Genomic DNA, 21,347 nt, shown 5'->3' on the forward strand with positions numbered 1-21,347 from the left:
TCAGCTCTGCTGCCTGTTTAGTTTGCACTTGCACCTCTTTTTGCGTATGTAGAGCCTGTAGAGCCTTGTGAACGCCTGCAGGCACTTGCCATATTTGCTCCTGGTTACTATTGCCGCTGCCAATCTTTGGCATGTGCCAATCAGTCACAAACATCAGTCACTGGGTACATGAATGCTTCACTCCCAAGGTACGGCTTAGGCATGCCTTGACGGGTAGCAAAATTGCCTGAAATTCTTCAAAGAAATCAAGGAAATTCTTCCTTGGTATCTGTCATAGGAGCCCATATGTCTATAAGCACTACAGAAGCTGTTCCACAGCCCTAAACTGAAGGGCTGATTTCTGAAAGGTCACAAATCTTGAGCTGACCAGGATTTTCTTTTTACTACTGTGATTCCTGCTGATGCCTCTCATATTTTGCATCATTGCCTTAAACCAAGGTTTTCCCATACAGCACCGCTACCTTGTCTGTCCACCTGATTTTCAAAAGGTGCACAGTATTATGCTGGTACATCTCTAACTTGCTCATTAGGAGTGAAATGTTACCCAAACTGATCTCAGATGCCTGCTTCTGCTGGCCAAAGCTTCTATTAACAGCAATCCTTTCACTGCACTACTTCCCCTCATCAGACACTGACCTAGTTACAGATATCAGATAGCATCTACATGGCCAAGAAGACTGAACAAAGCTCAAAACGTTTCTTGCCAGTAGCCTTCATGGCAGACACGGCCCTGAGCGTCTTAGCACATGTTGCTATGCATCGTATGAATGGGTTTTTTGGCTTAGATGATAACACGGTGCTCAGCCCTTCTCCAAGAGAGGGCAATTCTTATTTAGGCATCACAGCAGTATCTAAATTAACCTAATCACCTGCCTGGCTGGGCACTAAAACCTGGACAGAAATATCACCGTATCGGGCAAAATTAAGCACAGTGCAAAGACAGCAAACCAAACAAGGAAAGCTCTGAGTCTGGAGCTGGAGTATAGTGCAATGTTCAAGGTAGGACTGATGGTGGGAAAATGGGAACATGAGAGATCACTGTGGACAGTCCACATGCCTGCAGAAGGATCCAGACCACAGTTTCTCTTAGTAGCTATCTTCTTTTGAGGATGTATTAGAAAAAATATCCCACCTTGATTTTAAAATTGGTGGAGAACCTACAGTAAGTCCTGCTAAGTTGTTCTAACAATTATGCATGACAATAAAAATTGATACTTTGTACTTAATTCAGTTGCACACAAAGGTGTTTAGAGCTGTCTGAGGTTCCCTAAGGTACCTGAGACGTCTGCAATGCCTGACATATGTAAAACAGTGCCAGTGGGAGACCACTGGAGACTGCAAAGCATCTCAGACGGTCCCAGCTATCCCTGTGTGAGCAGCTGAATTGAGCCCCTTCTACCTGTACAGCTTCAGTTCTGGCCACTGGTTCTTGTTTTGCCCTTTATCCTCATGCTTCTGCTCTTGCGTAGGTATTTATAGACTCCAAACATGTCACCCATAATATTACCTTCCTGCAAGTAATTAAAGTGAGTTCCTTGAGAAGCTTCAAGGCTTAACTACACGTTGTGTATCTTCTTCTCGTTATCTATCTATCTCATGTATCTATACGTTGTATCTTCTCAGGAACACGGTTCCTACTGGTTTTATTTGATGTCCCCTAGCTCTTGTATTTGACTAGACAGTAAACAACCCTGTTACTTTACCCTGCTACTCATGATTTTATAGGTGCTATCATAATTTGATGCACTACCAATATGAAATTATTATAATTGACAGAATCATTTAGGTTGGAAATGACTCTTAAGATCGTTCTTTATTCCTATGCCTCATTCACCCTAAGATCACAGCAAGGAACAGATGATTATTCACAAGAATGCCAACAACTTTAAAAAAAAAAATAAAATTCTTTTCTGGGATGGACTCCATCACTCATCAATCTCAGATTTTGTTCCTAAATGTGTCCTTTTGCTTCTCCATATCGAAATACACTCCGCCCATTTGCTCTCAGTTGCCATGCAGAGATGGAGATAGCTCTCTGTCAATGAACTGTCCTCTTCATTACTTAACACTCCATAGTCCCAGGTTTAGACCCCTACACATTTGGCCTACAATGATTCTTTATTTTCCCCCCAAATCAGTGACAGGAACAGAATAACGAACCAGTTTGCCTGCAAAGGGAACCCAGGATTTCCCTGCAAAGAGACTCAAGGATTCATTTTTCACAGTGACATTCGTAGATCTCTGTTTCACCAGTTAGATCCACTTAATTTGCACCATGTTGATTTTATACCCTTTTTTAAAAATCCACCTCCAACATGGTATTAACCAAACACTTTCCGAAATCAGCTACATGAAGAGTTGCTCACTTGTGCTGGAGAACAACAGCAAATTGATTTGACAAGGCCTATTTTCTATATACACACACTAATTTGCATCAATTTCACTGCCTTCTTTTAAGAATTCATTAATCAAGTGATGTGTCCACTATTTCTTGCCTTTAACAGTGATAGGATGACAGTCTTAGCATTACCCAAATAATTTGCCCAATCCTTTTAAAGAATGAGCCAGTATCAGCTTTCTTAGTCCTCTAAAATCTTTCTAGTGTCCCAAAATGAAAAGTCAGCATTAATGGCCCACACGATATGTTCCTGGTTCCAAGAGTTCTGAAACTCTTGGCTGTGAATTACCAGGACTGGCTGATCATAAAATATTTAATTTATGTGGTTGCTATTTAACATAATCCCACGTTATTAATGGAGCCCAAAATGCTCTTTCACCAGCACCTGATACTAATACACTATCTGATTTTCTCCCCCAGACAAACATGGGAAAGAAATCCTAATTTAATACTCCTCCATTTCCTTGTGGTGGTGGTGATGGCAGCTACTGCCTTTATCTACTAATAGTTTCGATTATTTTTACCTTAGCTGACCATAAATTTATGTTTTTCTACTCCCATTACTCATTCCAGGGCAGAGGTAGCCTAGTCAGATGAATTAAAACCAAAAGATATTGGCCTTTACCTTACTCTATAGGAGTGATCACTATAGGACAACCAGCCCAGAGCACTAAGCTCCATTTCAAACACCCCATTACACATCAAAACCACACAAAAAGCACAAAGATGTTGCTTTATTTCAGCCCAGGTCAGCTTCTAGCTTTAAGCAGGAGGGATGAAGCTCCCTGCTTAACACTCCTCCCAGAAAAGACACTATCCGACAGTGCCAAGTTAGTCACACCTCATTGTCAGGTGGATTTTTTTATTGCTGAAAAAATAAAACGAGGAAGGATTAGATTCGTGGGATCAGAGTGGGGATTTTTAAATGCTTTTTATGAATCTTAAGCCTGAGGAGAGGCAGGAGGAATGCAGGGCGCTGAGAGCTTCTGCAAATGTGCTTCCAAACACCTGGAGCACGTGCTTAATCCACCCACAAACAGTTGTCTTCCTTCTGTCTCCCACCACGATCCTCTTCCCCCAAAAACCAAAAGTCAGGCTTCTTTCCCAGTTTTGGTAAAATCACTTCTGACACGCAGAGCTACTGAAGCCTGGCCACATCCCTTTGTCCCCCAAAACTCTGAGATTCCCACTTGCAACTGTCTCACTCCCAAGGTGTCTATTTAATCCCACTTTTATTAGGAGCGCAGCTCCGGGTAGGTTACAGAGGTTACAAACAATGAAGCTTTTATCAAAACTTTGGCTAATCAGTCACTAACAAGCTCTCATTCAGGAAGGGGCCAGGCAGGCCCAGGCTAAAACTAACCTGGGGAGGGTAAAAAAAGAAAAAAAAATAAAAGAAAAGACTGGGGAGAGGGTGTTCCTCTCGACCTGAATCAGTGCCCCAGTCCACAGCCACAGAAACACTTGCGTGAGCACAGAGCAGTCAGAAAAAGCAACCAGGAGTGGACACAGAGCAGAACTGCTTCTTTCAGCAATGGTGTTGGCTCATGACAGCCTAAAGTGCTGGAGTAACTACGGCTTGCGATAAACTATGATTTATTCCTTGCTTTGTGGCAGAGTGTCCAGGGGCTCCATCACACTCAGCACCATACAAACAGATCAGGAAAATATTTGCTATTCCAAAACGCTAACGCTCAGTCTACAGCCTTCAGTGTTTTTACAGAGACCATGAACTAGAAACAAAACCAAACCAAGCCTGTTGTCAGTAGCCTGAAAATCGTGGAATAAGGATACCTCCCCAGGAAATGTTGTAGGGTCTGAAAAATCAAGAGAGATTTGAAAACCTCTGATCTTATCATAAGGTAAGTTGGCAAAATTTGATCGCCAGAACTTCAGTCCAATAGATGACGAGATACAGGGAGGAAGGAATATACATTATTCTCCTTAGGTAAGGGATAAAAATTACTTCAAGCCGTATACATGTACACAGAACACCCTTCCCAAAATCACGGCAGTGAAACATCTATTGCACACCATCAGATATTCTCTTGTTACCCATTTGCAGGACAAATCAGAGGTTGAGTGAAAAAAGAGACTTTCTTAGAGCATATTAATAGGTGTAAAGTACCCAGTCTAGGAAGGAGTAGACTTAGCCATAAATAAGGGAGTGGTACTAGAGCTTAAATTTAATTTGAGTTTTTCTTAGTCAATTCCTTGATATTCTTGAGAGTGGAGCCACAGTACTGGAGCACTGCAAGAGAAAAAATAATTCTCCCGTCTTGTCCCTGAGGATGAAGAACTCATTCCCGATTTAATTGATTACTGTGGGGAAAGATATATAAAATAATTCTTCATGTGCAGATTGTATGTGGGCCATAGAGTTACTGCCTTGCCTCTTGCCAGCCCTGGGGAAAAAGTGAGACTTATATTGCAAATGCAGCCAAAACAAACCAAACCTGTGGTTCCTGCTTCACTGCAGCCATTTGGAGCCATTGAAGGGATCCTGGTCTCTCTCTCCTACTGGTAAAGTCAAGAGCAGCCAATATGGGCTATTAGGTCCCAACCCTCCAACACGTTCCCTGCGCCTAGACCTCAGCATCCTCGGGAAACAGAGAGAGACCCGGGTGGGTGCAGGTATCGGTACCTGCTGCGAGGCTGGGTGCTCAGGTCTGAAGCATTTTCAGGTTTCCGTGTTCAGCTGCACACACCTGAGATTCACAACAGGAAAGTTAAGCCTGTACCTACATGTTCAGAGGAGCAGGCCCTTAGAGGCAAAGACAGTGTCTTCCTAGCAGAGGGAAAAGCGCTTGCTGCATGCACGACAAAGACAAGCACAACACCAAAGCGAATGGTGTGGCTAGCACAAGGCAAGGATGAGAAGGACCTCGCTCTCCCCCAGCACTTTTCCTCGGGAAGTCTTGAAACACTTTCCAAGGCAGCTGGCTGGAGAGGTTTGCACCTAATCGCAGCAGGCTGGGCATACGGTTCAGCCCCGACTCCCAGGTGCCACAGGCTCCCCTACCCCGCAGACCTCACTTCCACACTCCTAATGCCAATGCCAACGACTGTCCTGACGACTCGGTAATGACAGAGTAATTTCATAGCGTTGCTCAAGCCCGACCCCGAATCCTCTCGCAGTGATGGACAGTAGCCTCAGACTCTTACCTTGAAACTGATTTCAGTTTTGCGTTTCGGCACCTCGCTTGCCAGCTTCCCAGTGCATTTCTGAAAGGCCAACGTCTCCCAGACCTCTCTGGAAAAAAGCACCCTTTAGAAAGCAGAGAGGCAGAGCGCTGGATCTCTTCATGCTGCTCTCCTTGTGCCTTGGCAGAAGAGAACAGCAACAGGTTTGTACTGAGAGCTGACGATGTTTCGAGGCAACACTGCATGCGACTTGCAGGATAAACGCATTAAGAAAATTAAACATTTTTACAGCCGTCACACCATCAAAGCTTTATTCTCTCCACTCTTTAAATTAAGTGTTGGTTTGCATATCCGTGCCATCCCAGCTATGTAATAACCTCTCTAAAGCTATTTTCGTTTCACGTTCCTTACTATTCGGTAAAGCAAGCTGGAGTTTTCTGAGGACACGCATTTTTATTAGAGCTAATTCAGCATTATTTTCTCACCCGTTTCCTTTGCTGGAAGCAGAGAAATCAACTATAGAAAACTGGAAGGCGGCATACCATGCCTCTGAGGGAAACCGCCTTCCCCGCCTCGTCGTAGCCGGGCTGTCCCTCTAGATGGCTCTGCCTTTGCCCAAATGCACCAAATCCCTGAAGCAAAAATCACAATTTCGAGCAATACGGCGATACCACTGACTGCTCCTCTCCCTCCTGCAATGACCGTGGGTTTTTTGAGCAAACGGATAAACACAGATTTGTTGTAATTTCAGAGAATAACATTTTCGGCTTAGCTCTTCAAACACAGAGGGAAGGTGCTTTTTAAAAATCTACCTGCTTCTTGTCCTTTAGATGTCCTTTCTAGCTGTGATTTCCCCATAAACTGCTTCTTTTAGATGCCTCTTGTCCGGTCAGACTTCAAATAAGCATTTTCCAGTGCAAAAAGAGATGCAGAGCTGTTATAAATAATAAAGGCAAGGAAGCTGAGAAGGGAGAAGGCACCTTGCGAAACAGAATGTAAAATTTTCTCCTGCTGTTCTGGCTATCCAAATACACATGGTAAGCTCTTTCCCCAAAAGATGCAAAATAAAAGCAGCAGCAGCAACAGTGACAGAACCAAAATAAGAACAGAAAAAAACCCCCGACCCCCCCAAAAAACCCAACAAAAAACCAAAAACACCTCCCCTTACGATTAAAGGAGGAAACCCAAAATCCTAATTCTTCATCACACTCACTTTTAAGTGATTCTCTGTCTCCAAACTGTCTGTCCACTTGTTTTAAAATGAAATATAATGGTGAAAATCCTCCAGTTATTACATCCCTGCTTAGATCACACGAGGAATGAGAATTTGGAATTGGCGATAGCCCGGGAAAGCTGCCCTGATTCAGCTTCGCTGATTTACATGTGCGTTGATAACTGTTTTATCGAAGAACGCAAAATGTGAAGACTTCTCCCAAAAGCTCCTCTCTTCCCCAAATCCTGACGTCAAATCAAGACACCGGGCACTTGCAGCCCTGGGGAGAGCGCTTCGCATCTGTACCTGGAAAGGGGATTTTTAGGCATATTTACCAGCAGGAAACTGAATAACAATCCCGTTTAAGACCCGGGGATTTACATCTTCTAAGCGACTGACAAAGACTCTCTAAATTCTCCCGCACCACTGACAGTATTTTTTCTTGTTATACCTGTGGGTCCGACGGTGTGCTTTGCCCCGGACGAGAAGGATTTGCCGGAGCCGGTCCCCGTATAAACCCCGGGGTGTCGGGATCGTTACGAATACCGAGAGCTTTTTCTCTGCAAAAGGATGCGCTTTCCCTCAGGCTCCCCCGCGGCACGAAGGCGAAAATCAACTTTTATTCATTAAATCGCGCCCCGCGACTGCCAGCCCTTTCCTCCCGCCGTACGAGCCAACACGCCGATGTTGTTTGTTTGTTTAATTTCGGGCAATTCCTTATCCAAAGCTAATTAACTGCGATCTCAGCCCCGGCTGTTGTGAGACGGGCGGCAAAATTACACCATGAGTAACAGGGTTTAAGCGAATTTCACCCTTCGCGTTCCCGTCGGGGCAACCGCAGCGATGCTAATCTCCCCCAGACCTCAATTTCGGGGCCGGTTTCGGGGCCGAAGGGATCAGGGACGATCGCATCCGTGGGAAAGGGGGATCGGATCCCCGAGCGCCGCGGCAGCGCGGAGAGCCCCGGGGAGGGGGCGGCCGGGCAGCGCCGGGGCAGCGCCGAGAGACCCCCGGGACGGGGAGCGGGCGGGGGGGGGGGGGGCAGCCGGGGATGGGGGGGGGGGGGGGGGGGCAGGCTCGGGGATGCTGCCCCCGCGCTGCCGGGAGCCAAATCCCTGGCGCCTCCCGCAGCTCCCCCCGCCGGTCCCTCCCCCATGGCCGCTTTTGGGGCCCGGCCTTGCCCCCCTCCGCCTCCCTCCGCGGCGCGGAGCCGCGCTACTGGCTGCTCCCTGCGCGCCGCCGCCGCCCGCCCAGCCCCGGCCGCGGGCGGGGAGGCCGGGCGCACGGCAGCGCCTATAAGGGCGCCGCGCGGCAGCCCCCCGGGATTTTTTGGTCTGGGGCCACCGGGGCCGCGGGGGGGGGGGGGTGTCCGCGGGAGAGGACGGGAGCGGGGGGGAGCGCCGGCCGCCCTGCATGGCCAGGGATTATGAGCGCCGGTGAGTTGCAGCAGGCGCAGCCCAGAGCCTCGGCGCCGGCGGCCGCCCCCGCGCCCCCGCAGCCCCGCAGCGCCCAGGAAGCCCCCGACATGGCGGTGTACTGCAGCGAGAACTTCAGCGTCTACCCCCAGCCCAGCCTCCACCCGCCCGGCGCCGCCGCCGCCGCCGCCGCGGCCGCCGCTGCCGCTGCAGCCGCCGCCGCCTCCTCGGGGCAGCGGGCGGGCGGGTACGCGCTGGGGGACTACGGGGCGCCCGCCAACGCCGGCTACCTGTGGGGCATGAACAGCCCCGCGCCCTACCTGCAGGGCCCGCCCGGCTCCGCCGCCGCCGCCGCCGCCGCGCCCTTCCTGCCGCCGGCCTCGTACGGCTGCTCGCGGGGCGGGCAGCTGGTGGGCTCGCCCGCGGCGCCCGGCTCGCCGTCGGCGGGCGGCGCGGAGCTGAGCTGGCTGAGCCTGGCCAGCCAGGAGGAGCTGCTGAAGCTGGTGCGGCCGCCCTACTCCTACTCGGCGCTGATCGCCATGGCCATCCAGAGCGCCCCCGAGAGGAAGCTCACCCTCAGCCACATCTACCAGTACGTGGCCGAGAACTTCCCCTTCTACAAGCGCAGCAAGGCGGGATGGCAGAACAGCATCCGCCACAACCTCAGCCTCAACGACTGCTTCCGCAAGGTGCCCCGCGACGAGGACGACCCCGGTGAGGCCGCCGCGCCGGGCGGGAGCGTGGGCTGGGGGGGGAGCGGCGGGCGCGGACCCCGCGGGGCGCCGGCGGTCCCCTTGTCCGGCGGGTCCCTTGTCCCCTCCAGCCGGCGCTGTGAGGACTCCGGGCTCCCTGGTCCCCTCGGGGCCGGTGACATGAGGAGACTGGGCTCCCTGGTCCCCGCGGGGACGGTGACATGAGGAGTCCGGGCTCCCTGGTCCCCTCGGGGCCGGTGACATGAGGAGACTGGGCTCCCTGGTCCCCGCGGGGACGGTGACATGAGGAGTCCGGGCTCCCTGGTCCTCTCGGGGCCGGTGGCATGAGGAGTCCGGGCTCCCTGGTCCCCTCGGGGCCGGCGCTGTGAGGAGTCCAGGCTCTCTGGTCCCCTCGGGGCCGGTGACATGAGGAGACCGGGCTCCCTGGTCCCCGCGGGGCCGGTGACATGAGGAGTCCGGGCTCCAGGTCCCCTCGGGGCCGGTGGCATGAGGAGTCCGGGCTCCCTGGTCCCCTCGGGGCCGGTGGCATGAGGAGTCCGGGCTCCCTGGTCCCCTCGGGGCCGGCGCTGTGAGGAGTCCAGGCTCTCTGGTCCCCTCGGGGCCGGTGGCATGAGGAGACCGGGCTCCCTGGTCCCCGCGGGGCCGGTGACATGAGGAGTCCGGGCTCCAGGTCCCCTCGGGGCCGGTGGCATGAGGAGTCCGGGCTCCCTGGTCCCCTCGGGGCCGGTGGCATGAGGAGTCCGGGCTCCCTGGTCCCCTCGGGGCCGGCGCTGTGAGGAGTCCAGGCTCTCTGGTCCCCTCGGGGCCGGTGGCATGAGGAGACCGGGCTCCCTGGTCCCCTCAAGCCGGGCGCTGTGAGGAGACCGTCCCCCTTCGCCCCCCTCGGGCCCGGCGCTGGCCCCCGCGGGCGGTTCGGGCGCGGGGCGGCTGGCCCCAGCCCTCACCCCCTCCCCGAGCTGGCCGGGTGGGCTGAGGCTGGGAGTGCCGGTTGTGCAAGGCCCGGCTCCTTCGGCCGTGATTCACGGCTCCCCTCCCTGCCCGCTGCTCGCCGGCCCGGCCCCGGGGCACAGCCCGTGCCCGGCAGTGGGCGGAGGGCGGAGGCGCGCCGGGACGGTGCAGGTCCGGCCCGGCAAGGAGGGGACGTGCAGGTCTGGGGCGTCGGGGGGGGCGTTGTGGGGTCACTGCTCCGGTCAGGCCCGGGCATTGGCAAGAAGTGTGTGGGGACAGCTAATGCCACCACAGCCCCCTCACACGAAGTCTTGGGCGTGGGGCAGCTTGTCCGCAGCCCCGCGGCTCGGCGCTGCTGTCCCCTCGGTGTACTTGGGTGTGCCAGCCCACCTGCCCACCAGCTCTTCTGAGAGGAGCCGTGGCAGGGCCGCCACCTTGTCACCCACGGCTGAGATGGCTGCAAGTGCCCCTGCTTGATGTGAGGCAGCCAGAGCGAGGGGAGCCCCGCTTCGCGTTCCCTTCAGCCAGGTCTGAGGTGGAGGTGCAGATCCTCCAGGGAGGTTTATGCGCTGTGGTGGGGAGCTTCTCCTCCTCCACCTGGCCTTAAGGTTCACTTGGGCATTGGAGGAGTGGGTGTGATGATGTCCTGGAGCCAGGTTTTGGATCCTTGTGCTGGACAACAGACAGAGAAGGAACAGGTGTAGGAGAGGTGTGGGTGCTGTGCCGATCCAACAAGGCATGGCTATTGCTTATCTGTCTGCGGCGGAGCTCGCTGTCACAGAAGTTGATTTTCTCTCTTGTTTCTCCTGTTTTCAACCAGGGAAGGGAAACTACTGGACCTTAGATCCCAACTGTGAGAAGATGTTTGACAATGGGAACTTCCGTCGCAAACGCAAGCGGCGGTCTGAGCCCAATGCTCCTGCGACCGCATCTGCGGCCTCCTCTCTGGGGGGCCTGAAGGCTGAGGAAGAGCGACCCATCCCAGCTACAGGCAAACCGTGTGGAAACAGCCCACCCCCAGAGCTGGACCCCTCACCTTCTGCCAGGGACCATCCGAAAAGCTCCTCTCCCTCCAGTATCATTTCATCCACCCCTAGCTGCCTCAGCACCTTCTTCAGCGGCATGAGCTCCCTGAGCAGCGGAGGCAGCCGGCTGACAGGGGGTCTCGGCAGTGACCTGCATCACAGGAACTTCTCTGCTGGACAGCTGAGCAGTGGCACTTTCACCCCTTCCAGCAGCTCTTCTCAGGAGGTGCCTTCACCAGACCAGCTGCAGCGGGTCGCGGGACCTTCCCCCGCCTACTACAGCTCCTTCCATCCCAGCAGCAGCAGCCAAGGAGCCCAGTACAACCACTACTACAACTTCACGGTTAACAGCCTCATCTACACCCGGGATGGAACAGAGGTGTAGGATGCTGGGGCAGTCAGCCGGCGAGCGCTGCAAAGGGAATGGGAGTTGCAGGTGTATTTGGCAGCATGGAGGACCATAAGCTTTTGCGAACAGCATTTCAATGTGGACGATTCCCAGGAGTTCTTCCAGGAAGACAGATCTTCTCATCTTTCAGAATAAGAACACCCCTTAAACACCAGCAAAAGGCAGATACAAAGTCCTTTCCCCATCCTGGAAAATGTTAGGTGGTTTAGGTGGCTTGCCATCTAAATTCTGCAGATGAAAGCAAATTGAGTTAATGTTTTCAGAGGTTTCTAATCCTGAATGTAGAATAAGAAGTTTAAAAACTGTTACCATAAAGCGGTATCAGCAAGAGCCGAGTGTAGACATCCAGTGAGTCTTAGAAGAGAACAGGAAAAAAAAAATGAAGAGATTTCTTATGAAGTGCCTTGTACAATGTATTAAAAAACTCTTCTGCCAGCAGTTGCACCCTTGCTTTCTGCCCTGATCCTGCAATATGCAATGCATGGGGCGGGGATACTCCGGGTGAACACCCACCCAAAACCTCCTTGAAACCCACGGAGGTTTGCTCTGGTCGTCCTGTGTATGGCATATTGTACAGCCAGGGCCGTGTTTTGTAAAATCATCTTTTTCCCTGAGCTTAGTACCAAAGATAACTCTAGCCACGCAGCTTTAGCACGAGAATAAACACTGGGGTATTTTTATACATATTTGTATGTAATGTAACTCTTCTGTACATATGTTTCTATGTGGTTTTATATTTGTAAATTATGCTCTGGAGCTGTACTTATTTATAATGTGTTTTAAACTTTGTTAAAGTTTATTTCACTTCGTTTCCCCTTCTTTTTTGTTGTTTTATTTGTTTTGAATTTTTTGTTGGTTTTGTTTTTGTTCGTTAGTGTATTAATGAAACTTTTCAGGCTGAACAGCTGTTGGGAATAAAATGTTAACAATTGTTAGATTTTTGCCTGGTTGTTCCTCAGTATGTTTGAGGTATTTTAAAACTCTGTGGGAGACAGGTTTTGCTTTCACGTGGTTTGGGATAAAAGGTGCAAAGATTTATGAAAAATTTCACCCGCACAGGAAGACAGACAAAAACCTGCTCTGGGCCCAAAGGAGACGCATCTGAGCTGATTTGCAGCCTCTCATAGTCTCACTGTGTAGAGTGGGCACTCCGGGCTTTTTTGTCTGTTTGTTTTTGTCAACGGTCTGAATTACAACTGTTTACAGCCTGGTTTAGTAAAAAAAAAATAATAAAAGCTTGCAAAAGTAAAAGAAGGGGGGCTGGTTCCAGCATGGTGCTAGCTAGCGGGAGGTTCGAAGCCTGAGCTTTGCCTGTTGGCTCGATCCGTTTTGCAAATCAGGTTTTCCAATAGGATTGCACCTGCTTAAAATGACAGGCTGGTTGAGAAGTCAGACCAGTCGGCTAGCGGGCCAGGCGGAGCGTCTGCTGTTAAACAGGCACTCCTGAGAATCCTTCCTGATCCATGCTGCTGGGGAAGGAGGTTCCATCCCAGGGCAGCCATTATGCAAAACGATCAACTCCCAATTCTTGCCGTTTGCATAAGCTGTTTGTTGGGCGCTGTGTGCAGGTAGAGCGTAAATATGAATGTCTTCATGAGGAATGTAGCATCAATAATGAAGTTAAGCATGAAATTGCAGCTATTTAACATATATGCATCTGCCGTGATGTAAGGCCATCCCTGCAGGCTATTCAGAAAACAAAATTGTTGGCAGTGCGACGCAGCGCCTCTTCACTGGCTACCTGCATAACATACGGGGTAGTGATGCAAGACAAACCACTGGCCTCATCCAAAATATAATGAAGCCATGACGAAACGTCAGATGACTTCCATGTGCTTGGGATCGGGACCAAGTACTTTCCCCAGCACTGGCCAACCGCCATTTGTGCAATAGCTAAGACCAGTGGGCGGGTGGCAACTCCTGCCTCATCCCCCTCTCACTCACCCCTTCCCAGCACAGATACCATCTTCCTGGCTTTAGGGGTAATTCCTCCAGGTCTTGATTTTTAATTGCATCTCAGGTGATGAGTGGTACTGTTAATGGGAGGGAAAGGGCAGACTGGCACTAGCAAAAAGACAAGGTGGTCAGTCTTGTCCTGCTCCAGTTCAATCGCATCAGGTGTGGAATAGCTTTATTTGGATTTTGGACTGCTGAGTTTGATCTAAAAGCAGTGGAGAGATTCCCAACACCTTCAAAAGATTTAGAGCCAGTCCTTAAGTAAGCCAGGAACGGCTTACTCACATATCTAAGTGACCATCGCATCCCTTCTCTGCTCCACTAGCCTGTTGTTAGACCTCAGCAAGCAGTGGGCTGATGTGGGACACTTGCATGTGTCCAGCTCATGTTCTTCCACCCAGATTTGTTTCAGGATTTACCCTCTGCCACTTCCATCAGCTGTAAGTTTCTCCAGACAGTGCCCATAAACGTTTGCTCCTGAGGATCCCGAATCAGTGGCAAATCTGTGTTGTCGTGTGGTCTGCCTCTGGCAGTATGTCTTCAGCAAATATCCCATGACTCAACAGACCTTCTCATGCCTCATCATTGGCTGGCTGGCGGCATAGCCAGAACCTGCCAGAGCAGAGCCAGGGAACGATTCACCCACCACAGTGCTCCAGCCCCGCTCCTGAGGGATGGTGGTGGGCTCTAGGGAGGTTTTGGCAGGTCTAACTGTCCCCATGAGCACCAAATCCTGCTCCCTCCAGGGAAAGTGAGCCCTTAGCTGGAACCAGCCCCTCCTGCAGACACACCACCCCAAAAGCTGGTGTGCTCATGATAAAGCAACCTGCCCAAGAGACGGCTTGTGAGTAGATTTCAGCAGATAGACACCTAGTCTGCAGAGAGGAGCCAAGTGAATGAGCTAATGGCAGCCTTTTAGGCTTCCTTTTGTCATTAAAAGAGACTCCTCTTTTAGCAAATCTTGGGAGAGGGAGGGCAAGAGGATTGAGTTTAATGAAAGGCACTTAAAAGCGGCAGGGCTATTGTCATGGGCTTTGAGGATTTACTGCAATTCTCCCATTGAAGGAGGGGGAAGACAGGCAATTAGCCTGCTGGTCCCACCCTGAGAGTCCCCACTCCCCTCTAAATGCCAAGGCCATGCCTGGGATGGGCAGTTCTCCATGACAATGAGCCTCTTCCCAGCCTGGGTCAGGTGATAGTCCAGCAGCCCAGGGCATAGCCTGCTCCCAGGGAAGTCAGCAGAGAAATGTCCTTCCCTTGGAGAGAAGCTCAAACTTCAGGCCTCCATCCTCTCTGCTCTGGCAGCCGTAGGAATCACCCTGTAAAATGACTTCTTCTGGCTTTGAGGGAGCAGTGATCTCTTGTGGGGTAGTTGGGAGCCCACAGATCCTGGATGATGGACGCTAAAGCTAAGCGTCACAGGACGTATCATCTTTGCTTGGTTTCTCTGCTCTTTCTAGGCATCTAAAAAGATGCCACCTCAACTGGGCAAGACTGATGCAGTGCAGTGGTACTCCATGTGAAACCACGGTCGTGCTGGTGACTGCAAGCACAACTGCCTGGTACCTCTGCCCTGCGCTGCCTGTACCTTCGGACACTCCCAGCCGGGGACTGTGGCTCTTCCAGCACACACAGCTACTAAAAAAAGCAGTCCCTGCTTGAAAAGAAGTACAGTCCAAAGGCATTTTGAGAGACGCGTTGGATCAGTAACACAGATGCTTGCTGGCTGCTACGTGTGGCACTTCTCCAGCACGGGGTCGTTTAACTTTGCTCAGCACTGGCCTTATCGACGTGCCAGCAAAGGTTCAGGCAGGCACCCGCTGCATGTCTGCACTTGAACTACTCCACAGTACAAAGGCTTTGCCAGTACAGCTGGATCAGCCCAGTCCCCTAGAGGAGACCCAGCTCCCATCAACAAAGAAAACCCTTGTGCCAGTGAAGTTAAACCCCCCACCCCCAGCAACACCGAATCTATTGCGGGGCGGTGGGAGGGGATTCAAGAGGCAGAACACAGCCATCCGCACTGGGTTTCATCGCCCGCCAACTCCTTTGGAAATAGGGCTTCAATTACTGCCACTGGCCATGGACTGTGGTTTGCATCTCCTCTGAAGGAGGCGGCTTTTGATTTGTGCTGTCGCTCAAAAAGTCCATGAAAGTTGGCCGCAGTGCGTCGTGCCTGTACAGAAGGTTTTATTGCCTTTTTTACGCTGATTGAGGGTGATTTTTCCCTGAAATCTTTAGGAATAGTTCAAAAGACGTAGTAGTGTTCAAGGAAACTACAGATATTCTGCCCTTGCCCTCGCTGTATTTCTAGCAATGGAAAATCTTCATCAGACTTCTTGAGGTAGGGCCACAAGCCCTGCAGATCTCACCTGACTTTGAATGCGATGTACCTGAATCCTGTCCTGCTCGTCGATGGGAGGCGGTCCTGTTGGTGTCCTCCTGATAGCACATAAAATAAGAGGGACAAAGACTCATTTTGTAGCTTGACCCAAGGGAGGCAAGATGAGAATCAGGCCTGGCTGATGGTACATGGATGGCTGATGCCTCAGTTAGAAATAGCTGTGCCAGATGGAGACTGCAATTTTTGGGAAATTGTTGTTTCTCCTTAGACTTTGGCAAAAAAAAAGGCTAGTTTTATTGTCCTGTTAGAAAATCCCTCCAAAACAGATTTTTGTTCCCAGTTATTTTTTTTCTCTGACTGTTGAAAGACGAAAAACATGGATTTACCTTTTCTTTTTCCTTCTTTTTGGCAGAGATCTCCATCAAGCTGAAACCACCCGCCCCCCCCCAACATTTTCTATTAAAAAGAAGGTTGATGGAATGTTTTTGACCAAATTACTGAACGCAATATTCACCTGGGTAAGGTGACGAGAATTTGCCCCTCAAGGAATAACTGAAGTGTAATGTAAAACATCAAAGGTGTTAATTTTTTTTTACCTTATACCTGAGCTATCTCTGAATCATATCAAATAATCTTCTCGTTTCATAACACCATACAATGCAGGCTAAAAGTGTATGTGATCTGCTTTGTGTACTGCTGAATGGATGATTAAACTGTCTAACCTGAGGGATATTCATCCAGGGCCTGCCCCAAACACAGTGAAGTCAGGGGAAAGACTCCCACTGACTTCAGAGGGCTTTGGAGCAGACCCATAATCAGCCAGGCTCTAATATACTTCAGGTGGTGTCTACAAGACTGCCCGGGGACACGTAAAAGGAGCTAAAGATTGCACATTTGTGAATTAAACATCGTAGGTCTGATCCAGGCAATCGGCTGCTGTAGGAGAGCAGAAGCCATCTCCCCCGTCCACCCGGGCTCCTCGGATCATTTTCCCTTTCCTGCAGTCCATTGTGTCCGGGATTTATTGACAAAGCAAAGCTCTCGCCATGCGGCCGGTCCACGTTTGCAATAAACAGTGACAAATCAAGTCAGGACCGATGGTTAATCTGCCCTTAGACTCTTCAAGTGGTGCTGATTTTATATCTAATTAAAGGAAACAGCAAAGCTGAGCTGTGCCATTTCCTTCCCAGGCCGGTTCGGAGGGTGGCAGAACCCACACCTCACCCTACCATTTCGGGGCTACCACAATTAGTGATCCTGAAACACGCAGGGTTAGTACCTCAACTCCAAGAAAGCCAAGGGAGTCAAAGCTAACACGGAGCAGAACCAAGCTTGGACTTCCTTCAGCAAAGTGAACGATAGTCAAACAGGGCCAAATAACATGGGGAGAGGGACAAATTGTATTATTTACATCCATGTAAGTGGTCTTCTAGTCTAGTCAATGGACATCTAGAGAAGCTAGACCAGCGGAGGTGGAGAGAGGAAGTGGAGGTGCCTTACTGGTGGTGGAGATGCCCTGGGGATCTCCTTGCTTCGGGAGGAGAGAAGTTTGTAGGGAGGCAGGACGAGTTCATAGAAAGGAAACCCAGGGCAGGTTAGGAAATGCGAAGACCTCCACCTTTAGGTAGAAAGTTCCTCAACTGCAAAGTGTCGGAGCATGGGAATATATCTTGGGGAAGTGCCACTGAACAGGATAGCCTTCCCTAGGCAACCAACCACCTTTCGGCACTGTGAGACAGGACAGTGAGTTTGACAGTCTGATCCAACACAGCCATTTTATGTTCCTTTATTTATAGCAGTGCAGCTGAAAGCATCATTTCAAGTTTCCATCTTAATATAGGCTGATGCAGAGCTTTGGCCAATCCTATTGATTTGCATGAGCACTGAAGACACTTGCTGCAGCAGTTCTCACCCTAAGAAAAAGCTGGCTAAATTAGGGCAGATGAGTTGCTCTCTGCAGGTGCCTATTTGTCTTCATCCAACGCAGAGGGAGCCTGGAGACCTAACACAAACCAAGCTTTTAGACCTCCCCCAGGGCAGGAATGCATGGATGTCTGCAGATGTAGGGCATCTGTCATGTGTGGTCTTACATCTGGTTACAAATAATACTATGGCCATCAGAGGTGGAGGAGTCCAAGGAGTTTTCAAAGCAAGCCACAGGCTTAATCCATGGGTGAGCCTCCTTGGTCATGGGAGAGATATGGGAGAAGAAAACACCTGCATCATGTTTCCTTATCCCATGCAGCAGCATGTCAGCCTTGCTTTGGTTCATTCAGTTTTGGGGAGAGCCAGGGAATTTCTTTGAGGTAGGACAGGAAGGTTTGATGAGCTTTTTTACTCTACTTATTGTATTCCTGTTCACACACCGCCCTCATCAGTGTAGGCACCTTCCAGTGGTGCAACATGATCAGTATGTCATGTGTATTCTCTCTTTCTTGCTGCAAGAACTGCTCATGGAGTGTAAAGCTTTTGGCTTTGCATGGAGATATTGTTTCCTACATGTCCAGGCTGCTTTGCCTGCCTGGGGAACAGCAGGAGGTAAGATCTGTGGTGCACTGCAGCTCCCAGTGGGAGCATGTTGACTGGGCACACGGAGAAGTGCCGTCTTTTACCTACACAGCAGCTCCACCGCACCCTAAGCTGTCCCCAGCACCTGGGGCAGCAGTTTTGAAATCATGAGCCCCAATCATTACTTGATCAGTAGCATCAAAACCATCGGATGTCTTAGTGGCAGAAGGTTGGACAACCTTTCCTGGGCAACAGGAGAGCAACACTCATGAGAGAACTATGGCAAGACACCCTGGCCTTGGTCCGGTGAAGCTTCATTAGGGCCTTTCATTAGACCAGAGCTCATTTCAAGTTCAGGGAAATGGATTCAGATCCTAGTAAAGACAACGTGAGTTTGCGGCTTTCCCACAACTTAGCAAGTGAAAATAAACCATAGTCTCTTCAGAAAGAGCTCTCAGCTCATGGGAAAGGTAGGAACCACTTTGTCCCTATTGCATGTAAAGCCATGTGAGCTAATGGAAAGCAGCTGGGTTCGGTAGCGAAGGCAGCATGTGCCTAAATGTGGATATATGTTGTCAAAATATAATAAGAGCTGTCATACTTTCGTGGAGAAAAAATTACTGTCTTCTTCCTCTCCAGCATTTGCAGCTTATCCTTGGCAGCACGACAGGGAAGCAGACCTGACAAGAAACCAAGGAGACCCTTCAAAGAATCAGGGAATGCATTTATTATACAATAATATGAACAAGGGATTGTATTTATTTTCACTGTCCCTGGCAGGGAATATGTGAGCAGTGAAAAGACGAGAGCAATGAGCATGTCATGAATGTTAAGGTCACTTATCATCGCTCTGAATGCTGTTTCTTTCCAGACAGCAGCTGCTTGTCACAGTGTGAAACCTCATTCCCTACCCTGGAAAGGTGACAGTCCAAAGAGCAAGTATGACCGAGGAAGTGTTACTGGCCCCATTTTACTGCAAGGGGTCAAGAAACATCAGGGGAAGGTGGTTTGCTAAGGTCACACAGTGCTATAGTGTAGTTAGGTGTCCAATCCATATTTCCCAATGCCTCCATCGCAAAACTGTCCTTTCCCTCCCAAGATGGCCTGAAACACACTGGCATGGCTCCAAAATCGTCTAATCTTCCTCCCTCCAAACACCACAAGTCATCTGCACAGCCAGAGACTGGTTCTCTCCCAAGGGATTTTCATAGTGTGAGACCTGTTCTTAACCACAGGACAACTGGAAATGTGCTAAACCTGCCAGAAATAATAGCAGCAGCTGGGAGCTGTGGTGACTTGTGATCCGTTTCCATGCATTACAAATCTGCTCAGGTTTTACAGTAGCAATATTTAGTTTGCATGCCACAATCTTAGAAGAAAGGGTTAAAATGTGTTCTGAGCCGAATCCTGCCCTGGAGATCTGATAATCTAATTACAGCAGTTCAGGTCCCTTCTCTACCCCCAGTGCAATCATGTTTGCATCCAGGAGTGATACCAATCTCATTCCACCTAGTTTGAGCTCTCTCCAAGCAGCAGCCTTGCTCCCCACGTAACACGTGCTGCTTGCACTTGTGCACCTCCATGTAGCTGCTGCAATGCACCGAGAGCGTCTGCTCTCCCTGTTCCTGGGGGTGGGGGCAGTTTTTTCCCCAGTTTTTGGTAGACAGATGAGCTCCTGACCTCTGGTTTGATGAAATGCTTTGGATGCAGGAATGCTGCTTTCCCTTTGCCACTGGCAATCTGTTCCTACTAGGAGAAAGTGATGCTCAGTGCCTCTGTGGGGAGGGTGCTGGAAGCAGGAGGAGGGATGACTTCTGAACTGACCTCAGAAGTGGCCTTTGCCTGGCCAAGCCACTGAGACTAGATCTTCAGCTATTAGGAGGTGTTGCTTCAATAAACCTAGGAAAACATGTCAATTTGCAGCAGAGGAATTGCCCCAGCTCACTTCACGTCAGACATTTCACTGCGTGACTCACTCCCTAGGCTCCTCTGACTGTACAGAGCATATTTCCCCTGCTTCTTACAGGACTTGGACACCTTGCTTACTTATAGACACCCACCTGCAGACACGTACGATTCAGTGTCTTACCTGCAAGCTGCATCCTGCTCTCCCTGCCCACCTACATGTCTGGCTCTAAGATCCTCACCAAAACTCCTCAACTCTTTCTAGGAGTAGGATTAGTTTCACCAACCTAAGGTGTTTCCAGAACAGATGTCTGCATCTCAGCTAATCACCCTTGTCCTCCTTTTGAGCTGAAGTAGAGAAATTGGTGCGATGCACCTGCTTTGGTTTTTTGAGGTTTCCTTCAGGAATGGATAAATCGGTCCCTAGATCTCTACTGCAAATGGAGGGGGGCAGATCTGCTTTAGTTGGATCAATTCCCTCCCCACAGTACTGCAAATATCGTGAAAGCTATCAAATGCAGAGAGGGCAGAGACCCCAATTAGTGCCTCCCCCAGGGAAACAGTTAGAATTCAGCAGCCCTGGCCTTCAGACCATGCTGCTGCTTGCCCAGAGAACACCCAGAGAACGAGGTGGGAGATGTGGAGGGAGAGAGGGGTTAAGCGAGATAAGACAAAGCCATCAGGAACCATTCATTCATTTCACTGCCCGTGGAAAAGGTCTTTTTTCTTTCGCTCTAACACCTAGAGAAACCACTGTGTTTCTCTAATTGTTGAAGGAATGAGGCCAAGTCCCTCTTCTGATGTAAATCCCCCTGGATGCATCCCGCTATTCACAGTAAGGACAACTTCATTTGCTCTGAAAGCAGCACAGGGAGCCACGCTGGGCCCAGGTTGACTGAGTGACACCGAGAAATAGAATTCAATAGCTCTGATTGTTAAATGCCACTCAAGCAGTGAAGAGAAACAGCCGGCATGGGCTCTCCTAACCAGTGAGTTGCTCCAGTTGTGTTTCACTGGGAGGACCCAGGCGGGTTTATCTTCTGACCGATGCAGGCTTTCCACCAGCGTTGCTGCTTGGAGTCCACCACCATCAGTCCTAGGAGGTAAAGGGAAAATCTCCCTTTGTCCTTTCCAGGGGCCCGTGGGGGCAGAAAGTCCTCTGTTTTCCTCCCCTCTCCTCAAGGTTTTCAGCAGAGGGGAGGAAGAGCCCCCAAACCATCCTTTCACATTTTGTTTCCAACACCTGGCTGGTCTAGAAAAATCAGGGCTGGGCACACCAAATCACATTCAGATTTAAATCCTTTCCAGGTTTATAAAGATTTTCCAAAGCTTAACTACATTTCTAATTGTCCCACCACCTGTATTGAAA

The 21,347-nt window shown here is 50.4% G+C and overlaps 1 protein-coding gene across 1 annotated transcript; it reads left to right on the forward strand.

The window, feature by feature from the left end:
- The first annotated feature begins 8,181 nt into the window (after nucleotides 1–8,181).
- FOXI3 (forkhead box I3) lies at nucleotides 8,182–11,241 on the forward strand. The gene is made up of 2 exons (XM_059818120.1): nucleotides 8,182–8,884; nucleotides 10,652–11,241. Exons 1-2 carry the CDS (start codon nucleotides 8,182–8,184, stop codon nucleotides 11,239–11,241), a joined length of 1,293 nt encoding a protein of 430 aa, XP_059674103.1.
- The last annotated feature ends 10,106 nt before the right edge of the window (nucleotides 11,242–21,347 follow it).

Source organism: Gavia stellata, chromosome 5 (genome assembly GCF_030936135.1).
Source record: "Gavia stellata isolate bGavSte3 chromosome 5, bGavSte3.hap2, whole genome shotgun sequence".
Lineage (NCBI taxonomy): Eukaryota > Metazoa > Chordata > Aves > Gaviiformes > Gaviidae > Gavia > Gavia stellata.